The 21,399-nt window shown below is 39.2% G+C and overlaps 1 protein-coding gene across 2 annotated transcripts in view; it reads left to right on the forward strand.

Annotated features, from left to right (window-relative positions):
- hecw2b (HECT, C2 and WW domain containing E3 ubiquitin protein ligase 2b) overlaps positions 1-21,399 on the forward strand; it is a 338,435-nt gene that overhangs the window by 233,082 nt on the left and 83,954 nt on the right. For both annotated transcript variants that reach the window (XR_011961647.1, XM_072578957.1), the window contains exons 14-17: positions 3,532-3,717; positions 5,133-5,267; positions 6,100-6,202; positions 17,818-17,914. Coding sequence is in view for 1 of the 2 variants with exons in the window: in XM_072578957.1 (XP_072435058.1) it covers positions 3,532-3,717; positions 5,133-5,267; positions 6,100-6,202; positions 17,818-17,914 (521 nt within the window). In the remaining variant the exon portion in view is untranslated. The remainder of the gene's footprint in view (positions 1-3,531; positions 3,718-5,132; positions 5,268-6,099; positions 6,203-17,817; positions 17,915-21,399) is intronic.

The following is a 21,399-nucleotide window of genomic DNA, read 5'->3' on the forward strand; positions in this document are numbered from 1 at the left end:
ACTGCCAATGATGAAACTTCCAGAGTCTCCACTGTCTTAGATGCCAGGATGGTAACAGAGGCACACTGCTGCCAGGCTGCATCTTTTCTTTTGCTCTGTACCCTGTATTTATTCCTGTCAGAATAAGTCTAACAATGTTAGCCATTTGATAACTGTAGCGACAAAACCAGTACTGGTGGCAGCTTAGGGGCCCAGGATGGGAACACTGAATGCCTCCTGCATGCAGCCACTCTGAAATAACCTTGCTGCAGGAAACATGGACAGATGAGTGCCCGATCATCAAGGTGGAGCCTGACCCCTTTGTCACCAGTGGCTGGGTTCTCCCTTTTCACCTAACTCATCCTGGCATGTTGCCATTTATAAACCTCCAAAGGAAGTGAAACATGAAGTACTTACCAAGAAGGAGAAGGTAAGAGCATTGAAGCACTTGTGCCTGGATGACCCTACATCTGCAGACCTCCTTTGCTTGCTCTATTTAGGCCTGGTGAGATGATGCAACCTCCTCGCCCTGTTCCGAGGGAAGAGGAATTCTTCTTTCCTGAATATCCTAAAGGAGAGTTATCACTGAACTGGGGCCAGCCAAGATCTTCCTTCTGCCTTGCTTATAACTTTCTTTTCCTACAGGCCTTCAATATGTCAGCTTCAGTCTTCAGTGGGACTTTTTTTATTGGCTTTTTCTCACTAGCAGAGCAACTTTCAGTGGTGGGGCTGCTGGGTTCAGTGGGGGCAAACTGGACAGTGGCTCCTGTGGTATAGTGAGATTCAAGTAAATCATGGTGGAACTGATCACATAACTTTGAAATCAGTCAGAGAGAAAAAACTAGTCTGGAATAAGCATGTAAAGAGAGCAGTGAAATATACTACGTACAGATCTAAATAACATCTTGTTATGGTAGTTAAGAAGTTGAGAAATAAGTCATATTGAAACCACTGAAGAAAAAGGAATAATTAGGCCTCTAATTTACTTTTCCTGAGCAGAACCGCACAGCTTTAAAAAAATACCAGCAAGTGGTGATAATTGAAAAGAATGGATGGAGGTGACTGTACTTCTGAGGGTTTTAATACTGCTATACACTAATATATCATGTGACGTAAAGGAGGATACTTATAGAAATATGAAGTTTTTTTTAAAGACAGTGAACCATGTGGCCACTTCATGAATATGAGAAATACTAACGATGTTCAGAGAAAATTGACGTAGAGAATTGCTGATGGATTGTGTGGATCACAGTAAAATAATGCACGTTAGTTCATTGAAATTAAAATTGTGATGACGTTGGATCAGAACCCCAAAATACTTGTTGACATTTTTAAACTTTTATTTCTAAAATGTGCTGTCTTTAAAAGGAACACTGCTGCAGAAAAAAATGATAATGGACTAAATACACTGCTCGGTGAAAGTGAGGACTGCAGCTGCTGGAGATTAGAGTCGAGAGTGTGGAGCTGGAAAAGCACAGCAGGTCAGGCAGCATCCAAAGAGCAGGAGAGTCGCGTTTCAAGCAAAAGCCCTTCATCAGGCATTGCCCAAAAACGTCGACTCTCCTGCTCCTTGGATGCTGCCTTACCGGCTGTGCTTTTCCAGCACCACACATTCGACACTAAATTCACTGCGTGACTGGGAAACTCTTATGTGATACCAATGGAATGTGGCACATGTAAATTGTCAGGAAACTTTTAAATAGGGAAACACTTAATAAGAACAGATAATTGGGGCGTGGAAGGGGGGCTGCTGACCATGTATCCCCTCAGCAAAAAGCCACCTCTTGCAGGTATATCTGCCAGGAATACACAAGGACAGCGATTAAAAAGCCAGTTTCAACTCTGCTGCAGGAGACTAGTGAAACTGAATGCTATCCTGTGTACCACCCTATGTTATAGCACTAGTGAATAGTGATGGTCACAAGTGAAGGACTGTCTCCTTGTTGCCTTATGTTGGAAGTGAAGACCCTCTCCATATGTGAATGCTACAAACCAGTCCACAGGAAATATGAAGTGTTTTTTTAAAGACAATGAACCATGAATGCTGGAATTCGATCCATTTTGAAAAACATTTTAGCTACAGAATCACAGCCAATCTGCAAAACTAAAAATCATGAAGCCGACTGTTCAGTCCCAACATCAACGTTACCACACTGCAAGGCCTCCAGCATTCAGCTATCTGTTCTTTGTGAGCAATTCAAAGACTGATCAGTGTTTTTGTTTCTTAACTTCTATCATTTTAGATGCATCTCATTTTTCTAATCTGTGGTACATTGTGTTAGTAATTATTTTTGTGTTTAGTAATTAATAAATTCACCTTTTTTTTAATCAAAAAAGCCTGGCTTGGCTCCTTTTGAAAAAGTTAGTTTATTTTGGTCTAGAAAAAAATGTACCTACAAGGCAAGGGATTATTTTTAAATTAACCTTTTTGCAACCAACTGATGGAGTGAGTAGGTAAAGAAAGGATGCCAGTTAATTCCTCCTCACCCGAGATACAGACATTCCCATCTGGTGCCAGAACAAATTGGGGAATCCCACCAAAGATCTGGTCATAACAAAATGTAGGTGCAATGGATAGTTGTCACAAGTTAAAATGGATGCCAATTATTTTATCTAAAATGACAAATATCTTATGGATTTCTGCCTTTTAAAAATGTGATTTTAACTGGATAATATTCATTGGTAAGGCTGTATTTGCGGTACGCTTTGCAGAATAATATATTGATGCTTACTAAGGGTTCAGATAAAAGCAACAAGAGTGACAGATCAGAAGATGCCCAAATACTTGAACTTATTTTCATTGCAGAAACTAAATTTGAAAGATCATGAATTTTAACAAATGCATTGGCTTTTCTAACTTGATCAACGTTTATTGCCCATCTCTAATTGCCATGGATATGCAGTTACATGTAGACCAGACCAGGTACAGATGACAGTAGTGAGCCAGATGGGTTTTTCCTGACAATTGATTCACGGTCATCATTAGATCTTAATTATAGGTTTTTAAAATTGAATTGAAATCCCACCATCTGTCATGGTGGGATTTGAACCTGAATCCCCAGAACATTACCTGGGTCTTTGGATTAACAGTCATCCAATACTATCACTGGGCTCTCTCCTATGTTGTGAATATTAGATATTGAGAATGATTGTTTAACTTGTTCAATCACAAAATAATGTATAGGTTTGAAATGACAAGATGAGCAAAATGTAGGGATTATTCTTACTAGGGCAATATTAAGGTTGTATTGACTCTCGTTAAAGTAATTTATGCTCTATTGATCAGCTCCTTTTAAATAGGAGCTGGGAGAATGATTGGGTATGACCATATGATCAAGTATTTTATGGAGTATTTTATTTCCAATTTTACAAGCACTACAGGATTTGAGTTGTGTGTGACTGTATGAAACGTTGTGAAGATTTTAAAAATATTTTATTGCATATTATGTTTGCAACATTACTGCTCATAAGTAATACATGACCTTGTTTTGGAGATAATAATGTCTCATATTATGGTGATCACTGTTGTCAATTTTGAATTGTTTTTGACAGTGTGCCTATCGAATGTTTACAAGCAATACATGCTTGAAACACATGATCACCAAAGTGAGACGGGATGCCCATAATTTTGAGCGCTATCAGCATAATCGAGACCTAGTTTTATTCCTGAACTTATTTGCTAATAAACAGCTGGAACTCCCAAGAGGTTGGGAAATGAAGCATGACCATCAGGGAAAGGTGAGTTGGATCCCAACATGGAAGATAAAATCTGACTTGACAAACGTACACACAATGACAGTATATGATCAATCTGTGACTTTTTAACACCATGCATTATAAGATCAAGCTTGATTTTTTTGAATAGAGGAATCCTCCACCTTCCTATCAATAAACAAGTCATTTTAGACTTGAAATATCTGTTGATCACAATCAGTACAAAAAAAGTTACATAAATCTACATTATAGCAATGATCATGCTTCAGAAATATTTGCTGTAAAGTGCTGTTGGTAAAAATAACTTTATGAATGCAATACTCTTTTTATATTTAAGTGTATTTTATATTTGATTGAAGTGTATTTGTACTGAGTTTTCAGAATTTAGAATTTCTGCCCTTCACTTTATTGATTTGGTAAGAAAACTGAGAACTGCATGCTTCTGATTCCTTTCCATGATAAAAAGTTTATTGCCTTCTCTACTCAAGTCCGATTCTTTCATCTCTACAGTGGTCCAGATACAAAGTGCTTAAAACAAAAATGGAACGAAAGATCACTGAACTCAAAAAGTTAACTCTGTCTCCCTCTCTACAGATGCTGCTAGACCTTCTGAGTTTCTCCAGCACTTTGTTTTTGCTTCAGATTCCCAGCATTCACAGTTCTTTGATTTTTATTTAAGTGTTTACAAGCCTGGACCTAGAATGCTGAGCAAATTCAAGGTCTGAATCTGGTTCCTATGAATCACATTAACCCACATTATACACAGTATCCTTACGACCATTTAGTCTAAACTAGTGATTGATATCAAGCTATTCTCTAGCAGTAGTTGCTCTGTTCAACAGCCCACAAAATGAAATGTCAAATGAACTCTGGTAACTAGATTTTACAATCTGCAGGTTTACTTGGTGAGTTGTCATCAATCTTAAATAAATTAAAACAGTCTATCATGTTTTAGTACAATATAGTAAAATGATGGGCCTTTAGATTACACCTTGAAATTAATCACTTTGATGAGGATATATTAATTATTAATATACTATATTTGAGACTTCGAATAAAATTAGTTGAACTTTAATTCATATCAACATCATAGTTAAGGCTTCCTTGCAGCTGTTCATACACATTGTAAATCATTTTAATTATGTTTAATTCTTACCTCAGAAGATCTCCTTTGGATATGAGGAAAATTTCATGAGTTTGATTGAATTTTGATGAATTTGGAGTGTGCTCCTTTTATCACTGACAAAGTTAGTTGTTGAAAGTCCATTGCATATAGGTTACCCAATTAAATTTTGAAAATGCTTTACAAACAGCGCGATTCTTCTATGTACGATTGATGTGACATTTAAAATTAAAACTAAAACTTTTTTAAACAGTAATGTGCACAGGTCGAAGTATTTTGTGTAACCTGTTGTTGATTTACTTTGTCCCTTTTCCAGCCCTTTTTTGTTGATCACAATTCCCGTAGCACCACTTTCATAGATCCACGCCTTCCACTTCAGACTGCTAGACCCTCGATCGCATTAGTTCATCGACAGCACTTGCAAAGACAGCGTAGCCACAGTGCCGGTGAGGTAGGTATCAGTATCCATGGTATAGCCTTTCTCAATAGGCAAAAATAGCCTTATGATTAGGACAATTGAGACTATTGCTAGAATTGTATTTTGTATAATTGAATGTTATTAGATTCATCTGAATTACATAAGAAGATGCAAGGTGATGAACAATGAGGAAGAATTTACCTGAGATGAAGCACCTAGCTTTATTTTAGCAGATTTAAATGATTCATATATCCATCTGGAGAAATCACTTTTTCATTTAAGCTTTATAGGTCTAAACTAATTGTTTCTAAACTAAATAAGACATTGAATTAGGGCTGCTGCTTGATATTTCAATGCCAAACTGAGCTGATTAGTGTGGTGAGAGGACACTGAAGGGTCTTGCCTGAAATGTTGACTCTCTGCTCCTGATCCGCTGTGCTTTTTCCACTTATCTACTCTGACTCTCCAGCATTTGTAGTCCTCACCATCTCCACAGGCTCAAGACACACAATGATGAAATAAGATACAAATCTTTTCCCTTAACATTGTGGGAAGATACTTCGTGAAGAGCAAGATACCCCATGAAAAGGAAGTTTAATAGAAGTGAAGTCACTCTTGACCTATCATGGTCATCTCGTTTTGGTTGATTTCCCACTTTCTGTTAGGGTTCGTATAGTACATGATAGGCAAGAAAAGAAATAGAAAGGAGGAGAAACTGCAAAGTACTTTGCATTTTAACCTGTGAAAACTGAAAGTGTGCATTCAGGACATTATAATATATTGAGCTAATTGTGAAAATGGCTATTGAAATTTGTGTTATGCATAATTTTGCTCAAACACTAAAGAGTTTTATTATTTCTACTAGGTGGCAGATGACTCTCGTCATGTAGGCCCCCCAGTTATTCCCAGACCGTCTAGCACATTTGGCACCATTAGTCGAAACCACAATCAAGACTTGGTGCCAGTGGGTATGTTAAATTTTCTGTTTACATGGACTAAAGTTGTACGTTTGATGGGTTTAAGTACTACAGGAATGAACCTGAACTCAACGTCAAGTATCTAAGCAATAACTTACTATAGTATGTGTTAAAATGTGAAATGTAAATTTTATTAATTTTATTTAAACATATTTGACACAAATTCATGCCATTGCAAAGTAATGTAAAGCATTCCCTTTGGAGACAAGAGACCTTGGAGTGTAGGTTCATAGTTCCTTGAAAGTAGAGTCACAGGTAGATAGGATAGTGAAGAAGGCGTTTGGTATGCTTTCCTTTATTGGTCAGAGTTTTGAGTACAGGAGTTGGGAGGTCATGTTGCGGTTGTACAGGACATTGGTTAGGCCACTGCTGGAATATTGCGTGCAATTCTGGTCTCTTTCCTATCGGAAGGATGTTATGAAACTTGAAAGGGTTCAGAAAAGATTTACAAGGATGTTGCTATGGTTGGAGGATTTGAGCTATAGGGAGAGACTGAATAGGCTGTGGCTGTTTTCCCTAAAGCATTGGAGGCTGAGGGGTGACCTTATAGAAGTTTATAAAATCATGTGGGGCATTTATAGGATAAATAGACAAGGTGTTTTCCCTGGGGTGGGGTGGGGGGGTGGAGTCCAAAACTAAGGGACATAAGTTTAGGGTGAGAGGGGAAAAATATAAAAGAGATCTAAGGGGGAACATTTACACGCAGAGGGTGGTGTGTGTGTGTGTGTGTAATGAGCTGCCAAAGGAAGTAGTGGAAACTAGTACAATTACAACATTTAACAGGTATCTGGATAGCTATATAAAGAGAAAGGGTTTAGAGGGATATGGGCCAAATGCTGGCAAATGGGACTAGATTGGGCTAGGAATCTGGTCGACATGAATTAGTTGGACCGAAGGGTCTATTTCCATACAGTACATCTCTATGACTCCGTGGGTAGCTCTATTTTTGGCATATGTTTTTATTGTTTTTACAGTTTCTTCAGAAATTCTGCTGTTCCCCACAACAGTTGCTGCTTCCCACCACCTGGTGGCAGCAAAATGCCTGGGAAGGTTACAGCAACTTCTTGACAACAAGAACATGGGATTAAGCAGCGTAAAATTGAATTCTAAGATTAATTTAAAATCTTCAGTCTCACCCACAATTATTTGCCACTTTACACAATACATGTAATTTTATTAAAACTATTTTATGTGTTCTTTAAAGGTCCTGTATAATTGAAACAGATATTTTTCCTGCTGTTTGTCAGCTAATGCTAATGTGTAGTTGACAATGTTGGTTTGTTTCAATTACTTACTGTCTCATTAGGAAATGGGAATATTTCTCCTGATTAAATTAAATGGAATTCTAAGAAAATAAGAATTGACAGGGATAAGCCATTTGGTCCTCCGTGTCTACACCGTCATTCAGTATGAACATATGACATTAATTCCACTTTTTTGCCTGCTTCCTATACCCCTTCCCACCCTTGTAGACCAAAATGCCAACACAAGGTCCTTTCAACTTCTAACCTGTCAAGTCCCTTAAGAATCTTTTACGTTTCAATCAGATTACTACTTGTTCTTCTAAATTCCATTGAGCACAGACTTAACCTGCTCAACCTTTCCTTGAATGTCATCTTCCAGGAATCAATCTACAGAACTTGCTTTGAACTGCCTCCAATGTGATTATGTCTCCTCTGAAATAAGAAGATCAAAACTCTCCATGTGATCTAACCAATACTCTATATAGTTGGAGCAAGACTACCTTACTTTTATACTCCATCTTCTTTCCAATAAAGGATGACATTCAGTTTGCCTTCTAAATTGCCTGCTGTACCTGGATGCTATTATTTTATAATTAAGATACAAGGACATTCAGATCCCTCTGATTGCAATGAAGCGTTCTGTATTTATTTATTTGATATAAATAATAGTGTGATTTCTTATTTTTCTTATCAAAGAATGATAATCTCATATTTTCCACATTATATTTGATGCACCATTGTTGCCCACTCAGAATTTTTGTGTGATCCTCACAACCCGCTTTTCCAACGATCTTGCCTTGTCATCAAATTTGGTTACATTGTACTCTATATTCCAGACTTTGATAATGGGATAGATTGGCAACTGTTGAGATCCCAGCACTGAGTCATTTGGTACTCACTAGTTATAGCATGCCACCTTGAAGATAATCCATTTATCTCAACTACTAGTTAGTTAGTCAATCCTCTACTATTGATAGTATATTAAACCCCAACACTCTGATGTCCTTTCTTGTATAGTTCTTATATATCTTTGACATCAGGGTTATCCAGTGTTTTTGCATACAGTGGCACATTCAGTTCTTCTCTCCCTCAGAGGGGCTACTAAAGAAATTTCAAAAAGATAAAGACTGCCAGAACAATCAACATGAGTTTTAGAAAAAAATTTAAAGCAATAAATTTACAGTTTTAATGAGTAGTTAGTAAATCTATCAACCAAAAACTGCATATCAGCTGAGCTAACCAATAAATCACTTTTCCCCTTTTGACAGAGCCTCAAGTCCCCCCCCCCCCCCCCCCCCACTCTTTGGGGCCAGTTTTGAGCCAAAGAGGTGGGTTTAACTAACATGAATCTTGGTTTGTCTCTGGTGGCTTGCATTCAGAGTTGGCCTCTCTGCAATTCATATGGTAGCATTCTCTCCCATCATGCTTTGTACATCAAGGAACTAAATGCTCAACTATTAACCCATATTCACCCACACATCCACCCACTCACCTGAGAACTGAAAAAAAGAGTCACATTGGACTCGAGACATTAAATATGCTTCTATTTTAACACCTGCAGCAAATCCTTTAGGTTTATAACAAAGCAGGGTTTATTGTGTGTTCAAAGCTTGGGGGAATAGTTCACAACACACATTCATTTTCACGTGTATCCAAGGAATAAAGGGAAAAAAAATTGCAAATTAGCTAAAAATCAGACATCTTTGCTGATGTGAATTAGGGAGTCCAATAAGTAACTGCCCAGTAGATGTTCTTTCAATTGCAGAGTAAGAACTTTCATAGGATCTCAGATGCAGTGAGTTGCAGGTGACAGTGACCATTTGTAAACTGGGAATTGGTGCACATCAAAGGTGAAATAATGGGGTGAAATTCCAGAAAAAAAGACTTTTGAGAGAAATTGTAAATAGAGACTGGTGTTAGCTGAGCGTGAAGGTTCTTATGCTGTGTTCTGTTCTGGTGTTATGTGCAGACTGACTATAGGAGTCAAACCTACTTAATTAAATTTGTTCAAAGCTTAGCAAATTCAGTTCCATGACTGGGGTCTTGGGTTTTTTTCTGAAACTCAGCTGACAAGGTGGATTTGTTATTGCACTCGCCATTGTAAACCATTGTATTTTATAGCAGGTAACTTATGTAGGCCACCACATGAAGTGTAATGGCTTTCAAATAATCATTTAGTTATACAGAATTTGAGTACTGTTCACAAAGGAGAAAGTGAGGACTGCAGATGCTGGAGATCAAAGCTGAAAATGTGTTGCTGGAAAAGCGCAGCAGGTCAGGCAGCATCCAAGGAACAGGAGAATCGACGTTTCGGGCATACGCCCTGATTCCTGAAGAAGGGCTTATGCCCGAAACGTCGATTCTCCTGTTCCTTGGATGCTGCATGTCCTGCTGCGCATTTCCAGCAACACATTTTCAGTACTGTTCACAAAGACCATGTTTTGGTGTAGCTTTCTCTCTTGCATTCATCAAGACAGTTCACAAGAACACCAACTTAGGGGACAAACCACACAAGAGGAGTGTGCTGATTGACTGGCAAGTGGAATCTGATTGATATAGACATTGCCCTGAAGAGGACAAGACAAAGCTTTTCACTGAGCCTCGGTACACATAACAATAAATTCAAATCAAGAATATAAAAATTAATAATTGCAAGTCTGCTGCCAGGCTTTGTTTAAATGTTTAAACCAGGCAGGTTGACATTGATTGGTCAGGGTATTATCCTGAGACATAGAGCAGTGAATGCTCCCATCAGCTAAGAACCTTGAACCCGTTGAACAAGTCCAGAAGCTAACAAGCTTTCAGTGTTACTTTCTGGATGCTCAACCTTTCCTCACCCTTCTCCTTTCTCCCTGCTCCCACCCACAAACCAAATCTGAACTAAGGAGTCTGTCTCCTGGAACAAAGACTCTCGGTAATTCTCTCTCTACCTGTGCCTAAAACTCAGACTTCTGCTCATGAACTCTCAACCAAATTTCTTGTACTGCACATGCAGTTGCTGTAGATTATATTGATGTTCGTGATCTCACACACTACAGTTGAAATACATCATGTGCTGTGCTATGTCTTTGTATTTTATTTCACAAACTAGGTTTTCAAATTTTGAAAGGTCACCCAATGATTATTTGTTGATGTAATAAGTTATACATGTAACACAATAGTTATTTCCCTAATCCCAGTCCTATTCAGAAAAAAATAAGTAAAATTCAGCAACCAATCACCTATTTGCTCACCTCATTAATGTTTCAGCTTTCAGGTCTCACTGTCTCTCACTTCCTGTCTCAGACCTGTAGGATTGAATTCTTTTTCAATAGTTAATAATGTTGACTTCATTAAGCATGTGAGGAGTTTCAGTAAGGAACAATGGTCAACTGCTAGAGTTTATTATAAGGTCATACATCTATGGTTTTATGATTGCTTTTATAGCTCAGGCTAAGAAATCTGAAAATTCTTTTGAGATAAAAGACTTTTAATCAAAGACACAACTATATTCCAAATTTTTGTAACTTGAAGACCTATGTATATTAGTTTGTATGGTTACTTTATTTTATTTTAGCTTGAATTTATTTTAGTCACCAGAGTCAAGTGAGCTCATGCAATAACAGTTATTTTAAGTAAAACATCTTGAGGTTTTTCAGAATATTCAGATGTATTAGTTTGAATATTGGGGATATACAGGGGTTAGGGTATATACAGTTTAGCCAATCTGAGACTGATCAAGTGCTATCCAAATGTTGACAAGCCAATTAGAATTCAGGATGTCACTGACCATGTACACGGTTTAATGGACAGCAAGGGATAGTAAGAAGTGATTCTGAATGGTGTGGTGCACAGGAAAAGGCTGAAGGCAGAAGGAGAACCTCAGACAATGGAAGTCAGCAAGAGACTAAAATAGAGGGTATTGTGGACAGTGGGGAAGGTTCTCAGAAATTGCAACAGGACCTCGATCAGCTGGGGAGGTGGACCAAGAAATGGCAAATGGAGTTTTATATAGATAAGTGTGAGATCTTGCATTTTGGAAAGTCAAATCAAGGCAGGAGTTTTGTGGTGAATGGTAGGGTTTTAAGAACTTCAGGTGTATGGTTCTCTGAAAGTGGAGTCACAGGTTGATAGGGCAGTGATGAAGGCTTTTGGCACACTATCTTTAATCAGTCAGGGCATCAAGTATATAAGTTGGGATGTTATATTGCAGTTATACAGGACATTGGTGAAGCTGCACTTGGAGAACTGTTTTCAGTTTTGGTCACCTTGTTATAGGAAGGATGTTATTAAACTGGAAAGACTGCGGAAGACATTTAGAATGATGTTGCCAGGACTCAGCGGTCTGAGTTGTAGGGAGAGGTTGGACAAGCTAGGACTTTTGTTCTTTGAGCACAGGAGACTGAAGAGGGATCTTATAGAAGTATATAAGATCATGACAGGCATGGATAAGGTGAATGCACTCAGTCTTTTTTCCAGGGTTGGGGAATCGAGGACTAGAGGGGATCAGTTTAAGGTTAGAGGGAAAAGAATAAAAGGGAACCCAAAGGGCAACTTTTTTGACACAGAAGGTGGTACGCATATGGAATGAGCTGCCAGCGGAAGTGGTTGAGGTGGGTACATTAAAAACATTTAAAAGGCATTTGGACAAGTACATGGAGAGGAAAGGTTTAAATGGATATGGGCCAAATGCAGGGAAGTGGGCTCGCATTGATGGACATTTTGGTCCTCATGGACCAGTTTGAGCCGAAAGGCCTGTCTCCATGCTGTATGAGAAAAAATATATGTGCCCAGTCAACCAGTGTCATGAACTGTCGTTCCAAAATGGATTGACTGAAAAGTCACTCTTTTTATTAAGTACCTTTTCTTTTGTACTTGTTATGATAAAGTTAATAGATTCTGTGAAGCTTGTAAAAACATACTTGTACCTGGAATGGGTCTTGTAACTGATCAGGACCAGTAAATTATTAGATTGGCTCTTTCAAACTTGGATTTTGATTGCAATTGACTCAGGTCTTAAAATTGAAGTTATCATATGGACCATGCCCCGTTTTATAAAAAACCAAACACCTTGTCCCTCACAGCAAACGATTCCCTCATTCACCAAATCCCTGCTTTTAGTGCTCTTTGTATGCAGTACTTCATTGAAGTGTAATCTGTGGGCTGAATTTTATATTGTGTGGTTAAATCAGTGTTGCACTTGAATGTTTTGGAAGGTTTGTCACCACAAGGCCAAGCGAGTTTTCTTGCTGTGTCTTAGCCAACTCCCCACACTAACAATGTCCGTTGTCTCTATGACATCTCTCACATTTAATTTTCACCACTCAGTGGGCATTTGCCAAGAGATTGACATTCCCTGTTTTTGTGCCATCTTAAAAAGCCCCCCTCCACGCTGAACCGGGGTGATCACTGGCATACCAAAGCTGCCCTGCTCAGTCAAGGACGGAGTTTGAACATGCCGAAGAAGGGGAAAGTGGTGCATGATTTCCCCAACAGGATTGTGGTGTCCTGGTGAATGGGGTGGTCCAGAGAAGAGGCCTCCTTTTGCTGGAGGAGTAGCAGAGGAGGCTATGCCCCCAGACCCTGCCAGCCTGATCTGAGGTCACCACCAGGATTACTGTTGTCTCCAGGGTGCGGAGGAACGGGCAGCAAGGTTGCAAGAAGGTCAGTGACCTTGCCCACTCTGCCAGTTTAAGTGTGACTCTGCTTTCTGACTGCACACATTCACTATGTTTATGCTATTGTACTCACCTCCCACCAACTCTCACTATTACATGGAACACCTTACCTCACTCACTCTTCTTCCCTCCTCAACCTCCCGCACCATTAACTCTTCAAGGCTTCTATGCTGCCTAATCATTTCCTTGATCACCTCACCACCTTTCTACCATTTACACTAGCTTGATCATTGTGTCACTCACTGTTATCTCACTCATTATTCAGCTTCCTCCTGTTACAAGAGAAGGCGGCCTGTAACATGGCAGAGAGAGCTCACAAGGGTTCCTGCCCTCTGAGTCCTTACCTCCTGCAACGAGTGAACTGTGACCCTCACAGGAAAAATGGACCTGTCCTGCAGGGAAACTGAAACATCCATGTCCTGCCAAACACATCAGTACCTTTCTTCATTCCACTGCCACTGTTCCATGAACACCGGTATTACTCTCAATCACTGCACACCGGCTATGATGCCTTGTCTCTCTGGTGTGCTGCGGGTTATGCTAGCCTCCCCACCACCTCGACAGAAAAATGCTCCAATCTCCCAGAAGCACTCTCCTGGACCTCTGAGCACGACTGTACTGACGCCTCAGAGAAAGCATCAGCAAGCCAGCCTCCTGCACCCCCACCAGCCCAAAGACTGGCACCTCGGGAGGAACGCGAGGCAGAAACAGTGTGGGTACACAGTCTGGAGAGCACCTCACTACACCAGCTCTGCAGCTGGCTGAGGAAGAAATGCCCCAGTCCCCAGCACATGGAGGGCTGTCGGAAACCTGGCACCTGCTCAGCTCCAGCCAGGAGAAGACCCTGTGGTGTTGGCAATCAGGGACTTTGTCAAAATGTCGAAGGAGGAACAGGAGAGGCCGACAGGGATGTGAGATGCAAGATAAACACATTTGCACATCACCAGACAGCTTCTCATGGCCACAGACCAGGCTCACTGGATGGAGGTGTGCACTGAGAACCCACAGCACCATCTAGAAGCAAGAGGACCAAGGTGTGTACATTGCACTGGGTCAGACTGACACCTTTAACCCTCCTCGTTCCACATCCCTGTTATTCAGTCCTCTCCATGTGTGAAGATGTAGGTGTTAAAGAGTTGTCCTGCAGTGGCTGTGATAGGGAGGTGAGACCCAGAGAGGCTCAATGCTGTAGGATGTCCAGGGAGGAGGTAACCTGTGTACTGTACATCACATGGGGTCTCTGGCCAGTGTTTTTTTCTCTTTAAAAGCCTCAAAGTTGAGTGAAAGTGACAGACCCTCCCTCACAGGATAAGTCATTTGCCATGTCCTCTCCTTTTTGATTCCTGCATTGGATAAGGGTGTTGCTCACTAGGCAGCATTTATTGCTCATCCCTAATTTTCCAGAGGACAGTTAAGAGTCAACCACATTGCTGTGTGCCTGCAATCACATGTAGGCCAGTCCAGGTAAGGATGACAGTTTTCTTCCCTAAAGGACATTAGTGAGCCAGATTTTTTTTTCCTGATAATCAACAATGGATTCATGGTCATCTTCAGACTCTTATTTTCAGATTTTAATTGAATTCAAATTCCACCATCTGACTTGGCGGGATTTGAACTGTGAAAGCCTGTCCTTCCAGAGCACAGTGCCAGTGCATCAGAGTAGTGCCAGGCTGTTTCTGATGAGTTGGCAGATAATGGACGGCAGTGTTCGTGGAGGGTGGGTGGTATGCGGTGGGTACCTGTGGATCATGGCCTGCAATTTGGTTGTAGGCATCAGAGAAATCATTCAGGGAACATGGCGAGCTGAATGTGCCAGATTCACACACTGGTTTCCTTGTCACGCTTTCCTGACATCAAATTTGTTTATTGAGTTTGGTAAAATAGGAGGCTGAATTTTAATGAGTTAGGATATTAACAAGGCACTTAACAAGCATTAGGTAAAAACAATGACTGCAAATGCTGGAAACCAGATTTTGGCATTGCTAACCCTAATCCTTGGAATGAATCCTCGTCAAACAGTATCTCACTGCTACCTGGTGAGCATCTCACCATGCAGCGTGTGAAGAACATTAAAGATGGTGCATGTTGCTCCAGATATCGAGTCGGGTCTTGCTGCATTTGTCATCCAATTTTGCCACACGTCACTTAGACCCCAATAAAATTTGGTTACATTTTACTTATTCTCAAGTGATTGCAGGCAGCTTTCAGAATACTGCTGGCTCTTCAGTTTCCTGATTTTCCTAAATCCAAAAATTCTAACAAGCAATGTCTTCCAAACCAAAAAAAGCAGAAGATCATATTGCAAATCATGATTTGTAGGCGATATCTCCAAGTACCTGTATACAAAAATGTTACTCTTTGTTGTTTTCAGCATTTGCTTATACTTTTGATATTTTTGTTGAATAAGTCGTGACTAAACAAGCCTATGTGAGGTTGTGCACTTTGGCAGGAGGAGTAGAAGAGCTGAATGTTATTTCAATGGAAAAACGCTTCAGAGAACTACAACACATAGACATTTGGGGACCCTCAGGCATGAATCACCAAAAGCTAGTGTTTGAGTTCAGCAGGTAAAAGGGAAGGCAAATGGGATGTTGGCCTTTATTTAAAGACTGTGCTTACTGAAACTGAGGATCATGTGCAGTAAACTCCAGGGCGATGATTGCACATGCATTCTCAAATTAGTTTCATGAAAACTGTCCGTATGTAAACTGTTATAACTGGGCTAGCTGCCACTCAGTCTCTCACACATTCTGTCACAACACACTCTCACACATACACAATGTCTCACATGTATTAAAAACAAACAATGCTGAAGATCACAGCAGATCAGGCAGCATCCATGGAAAGAAAGCAAGCTAACATTTTGAGTTGCGATAACTCTTCATCAGAGCGTCTCGCGTACATTCACTGCCATACCCACACTCACACATACTGCCAAACCTCTGTACATGTATGGCTCAGGAGGCTTGCACATGCTCAGTCAATCAGGGAACTAAGAGTCAGAATACACTTCCTTATTTAAAATGAACTGGAATTTAAAAATGGGGTGGCCTTGCTCAAACTATACAAGGGTCTAGTTAGACCACATCTGGAATAATATGAACAGTTTTGGGTTCTGCTCTCAAGAAAGAGGTACAGGAATTGGAGGCAGTCTGAAGAAGATTCTCTAGGTTTAGTTCCAGGTATGGAGAAATTGTTTTATGAGGAGAGGTTGAGTAGATTGGGATTACAATAATTAGATTTTGAAGAATGAGAGGAAAAGCACGTAAGATTCTTAGGTGCTTGGCAGGATAGATGGGGAGAGGTTGTTTCCCCTTGTGGGACAGTTTGGGATGAGAGGACATAATCTTGGAATAAGTGGGTGCCCATTTAAGATTGAAATTAGTAGTTTTTTTACCTATCAGATGTTAGGTCATAAAACCATAAAATATATCAGCAGAATTAGACCATTTAGCCCATCAATTCTACTCCACCATTCAATCATGTCTGATATGTTTCTCAACCCCATTCTCCTGTCTTCTCCCTATAACCTTTGATCCCCTTACTAATCAAGAACCTATGTATCTCTGTCTTAAATACACTCAATGACTTGGCTTCCACAGCCCTCTGCAGCAATGAATTCCACAGATTACCCACCCTCTGGCTGAAGAAATTCCTCCTCGTCTCAGTTCTAAAGGTTCGTCCCTTCACTCTGAGGCTGTCGGGTCCTAGTCACTCCTACTAGCAGAAACAAACATCTTATTCACATCCACTCTATCCATGCCTCTCAGTATTCTGTAAGTTTCAATCAGGTTAGTGAATTTGTGGACTTCTTTACTTCAGACAAGTGTTGAGGCTGGGTCATTAGATTTATTCAAGGCTGAGATACTGTAAAGGAATCAATTGTTTTGGGAATAAGGCTGGAAGGTGGGGTTGGTTATCAGATAAGCCATGATCTCATCAAATGGCCTGCTCCAATGTTTGATAGTCCAGCAAATTCAAATGCTAATCCTAATCATTAAATTGGAAATATTGGCTTCAGTAGTTGCATTCTGGATAAGTCTACTGCATAATCTTTATGGTTATGATCTTTTTGCAGGTACTTGAAGAATAATTCAAAATCTCTTTCATTACGTTGTTATTCCATGAAACTTAGTTATAAAATATTTGGGTTAAATGACAACCAACTTGTTTGTGCTTCGCTTGTTTTTGGATGAAATGGAATGTAACTAATTGACTAATTGTGTCCAATTCCTACTATTAGATACATGAATTTTCTTGGCAAACTGCACAGAATACTCACTCAGTATTATAGGTAACACACAATAGTAGGACAGTAGTTTCTATCTTCATTCCCACGTGGTGAATTTTACATATTGACCAGGGCATTAAAGGAAGCATTTCCTTTGTGCAGCCTTGTTTTCCCTTCACAATGCAGATGTTCTCTCCAGCGAAAGCCAATTCTCCCTTTCACTGAGAAAACCATGTGTGGACAAGCAGAGAAAACCAGAGGTAGAGGGGGATGCCATTCGACATCGCATACATCTTAATTTTGTTCACATGCCTTCAAATAATATGATTCAATGAAGTTGTAATTTTACTTTTAAGCAAATCATATGGATCAATCTCTAATTGTTTGATCATTTCAACAGCCCCAATGTGTTGATTAGTTCAGCATTCTCTATTTTCTAATCCCTGTCTTGATGAGATATTCTGTTGTTTTCAGCTTACAATGATAAAATTGTAGCATTTCTGCGTCAACCAAACATCTTTGAAATTCTTCAAGAGCGCCAGCCAGACCTTATCAGGAATCACTCACTCAGGTAATCCCATTGATTGTCGAAGTGGTGGTACTGGTTGTGTCATGCTGTATGTTTTTCTTCTGTACATTCTTCCCTAATAACTTAGACCTTGCATCTATACTGCAATATTTCATAGGAATTTTCCAGGACAAATTCTCAGTTATGTGGGACATTATGTTAAGGACATAGGAAAGATGGGGGATGAACACCATTTAACCCAGCACACCACCTCATGGAATCCACCCAACGTATTAAAGAAAAGGCTTTGCACACGATCTGATCCGAAAGGCTCAAGGGCAAAATGCAAGCACTTGTTACCTTATTACTATTATTAATGATATATTATATATCCTTGACTAGTTGATTTCTTTGACAAGTCTGTCATAGCGGTATTGAATCATTTCAATTTATCCTTAATTTTGATTCCATTCTAACCAGAACCTCCAAATCCTTTTAAAGAGGTGTTAATCAGCAAAGTCTTTGACTGCCTTAATTGAAATTTTCTATGCGTAGCCATTATTTTATCTGAATTTTTTGATATAAAAAATCTTGAGGGAAATTTTTCTGATCTTAAGTGATGTTTCATTCTGTTATTGTTATATTTCTTTGCCTAATTCTCTGTAATATGCTTGCAATATCATAATCACTCTCTTACATTTTAAAAATTGATCATATTTCCACTCAATCATCTCTTCTCTTAGAGGTTGGCTTATTTTGTATATTATATGTCATACTTAATCTCTGTGTAATAGCAGAATGACCTTTCTCAGATTTATTCTGAGATGCCCTTGAGATGCACCCTTAATTATAAATGCTTTTAGATACTTTAGATGACTTGTGATTAATTACTTTTTGTGTTATAGCATATTTTGTATTTCCATTTCAAATGTCCTTTTTATGTGGCAACATGATTTGGTGCCATCAGCAAATTGTGAAATATTATGCAAAAGTATCTGTATTATTAACAGTGCTGATTGAAAGGACTTTGCCAAATCTGAATTCATTGCTTTAGACAAACAATTATAAGGCAGATAACAAATATAGTACTTGCGACTGTCTGTGTGGAGTTTGCATATTCTCCCCGTCTCTGCATGGGTTTCCTCTGGGTACTCCAGTATCCTCCTACAGTCCAAGGATGTGCAGGTTAAGTGGATTGGCCATGCTATATTGCCCATGGTGTTCAGTGATGCGTAGCTTCGGTGCATTAGTTAAGGGTAAATATAGGGTAGGGGGAATGGGTCTGGGTGGGTTACTCTCCGGAGGGTCAGTGTGGACTTGTTGGGCCAAAGGGCCTGTTTCTATACTGTAGGGTTTCTATGAATTCTATGAAAAAGAACTGGAGTGTTGGAGGCTGGGGGGTGACATTATTGAGGTTTATAAAATCATGAGGGACATAGATAAGGTAAATGACAAGGGTCTTTTCCCTAGGGTAGTGGAATCCAAAACTAGGAGGCATATTGTTAAGGTGAAAGGAGACAGATCTAAAAAGTACATGAGGTGAAACATTTTTACACTCAGACTGTTGCGTGTGTGGAATGAACTGCCAGACAAAGTGGGGGATGTAGGTATTGTTGCAATGTTTGAAAGATCTTTGGATAAGTTCATGAATAAGAAAGGTTTGGAGGGATATGGGCTAAGAGCGGGCAGGTGGGACAAGTTCTGTTTGGGAACATGGTTGGCATTGACTAGTTGGACCAAAGGGTCTGTTTCTTTGATATATGACTCTGTGACACTAATTTTCACAGGCTGCTGGAAATGTGCTTGTGTTGTTCAAATTTTACCTGCACTTTACATGGACAGGTAATGGGACACTGCAGAATTATTGTGATGTAAACAAAATATCCTTAATGTGTGAAAAATTTGATTGTGAAATTGTTAAGGAGGAATGCATCAAAAAAGAACAATAGCTTGGAAAGTTTTTGTATAGTGTGTGCAAGAGCAGCTTTGTATCTTTTCTTCCAAGGAACTTTACTCATAATGCATTCTGATCTGTTTTATTTGGAAGTGTCACAACGTGCAAATTACTGTGATCATTTGTGTTACTTCAGACATACACTCATGAATATCGCTGTGCCCCAGTTAGAATTCACTGTACTTCAAAGGTTCTGCCAATCTCTATGTGCTGATTCTTGCCCTTTCCCCATTCAGTCCACACCTAGCATTTAGATGAACTAAGTGGTTACAATGGTTTTCCAAATAAACAGACCCATGCATAGAAAAAAGAAGAGGATCAATATTTCTACTTAACAATTTAAAAGTAAAAATTAAGGATATTTTGTTTCAGTTAGTGATGTTCTGTAAGTGTCTCGTTGATTCTAAGTGATCGTGAGCTAATTGTATTAAAACTGAAATGCACAGTAACAAAAAAAAGTAAGGGCAGAAGTTATCAATTGAATGGTTTCCAGCTAACTTTGATTAGCAACATTGCTAGTTTACTTTTGAGGGAGGCATGTACCATTTGGCAATTTATGCCATACTGAACTTCAATTGCTTTAGTCCACTGCTGGAAGTTACTTATTTTGCACAGTGAGTCTTTGAAATCCAGGCAGGAATTGACCTTACCTGAGCAACAATTACTTTTCTTTGCACTCGGTTACATAGTAGAGATCATCCATTGTTTATCATCAGAGGCCATTATGCGTCAATGAAAATACTTCACAAAATGAAGCGACAGCAACTTGAAAGATTTTTGGATATCCACAAAGGATATTTGATTATGAAAATAGCAAGAGAATTGCTTAGTCTGTTAGTTGCAGTTCTACCTTGGTGGAAATAATGTAGATTCTCACAAACAAAGAAGACTAATAATGAATAAGAACGATTGAATTTTTAAAAAGATGGATCATGTATTTGCAATAATGTGTAGATCAAATATTGGAAGTTTTGGAGTTTTCTGCATACATTGGTTTGGCTGAATAGCCTATTTCTCCAGCATCTTTAGTGTGTAAAAGCTGCCGATCTAAAAACACCTTGACAGAAATTATGGTGAAATGTGATTATATGTAGTTTACATTTTGTCTTATTTTATCATATAAAGTTGGCCTTGCCATCTTGGATGTTTATTTCATCATTTTCTGTCACATACGCTACAAATCTCACAACGAGATGGAATATATCCTGTCACTTCAGTTGCAAATGTTACAGTCTCATCTCTCCGTGATTTAAAATACGTATCTGGACCATCAATTCCACATCACACTTCTGAATGAAAGAGCAGTTTTTCTGTTCTGAAACATACTTTTCAAGGTTATCTTAGGTAGAGATGCAGATTGTGAATATGAAACCTTGCATTTGATCTCTTGTCCAGCATAATTTAATGCAATTGGAGAATAGAATCATAACTTGACTACAGCATGGATGAAGGCCTTTTCTCCCATTATGTCAATGCTAACTCTATGTAAAAGCAACTCAGTTTGTCCCATTCCCACTTTTTCTCCATAACCCTGAAAATCTTTTCTCTTGAAATTGATTGTGCAGTTCCGTTTTCAAAGCCGCAATTAAGTCTA

This window comes from Chiloscyllium punctatum, chromosome 10, assembly GCF_047496795.1.
Source record: "Chiloscyllium punctatum isolate Juve2018m chromosome 10, sChiPun1.3, whole genome shotgun sequence".
In the NCBI taxonomy this organism is placed as follows: Eukaryota; Metazoa; Chordata; class Chondrichthyes; order Orectolobiformes; family Hemiscylliidae; genus Chiloscyllium; species Chiloscyllium punctatum.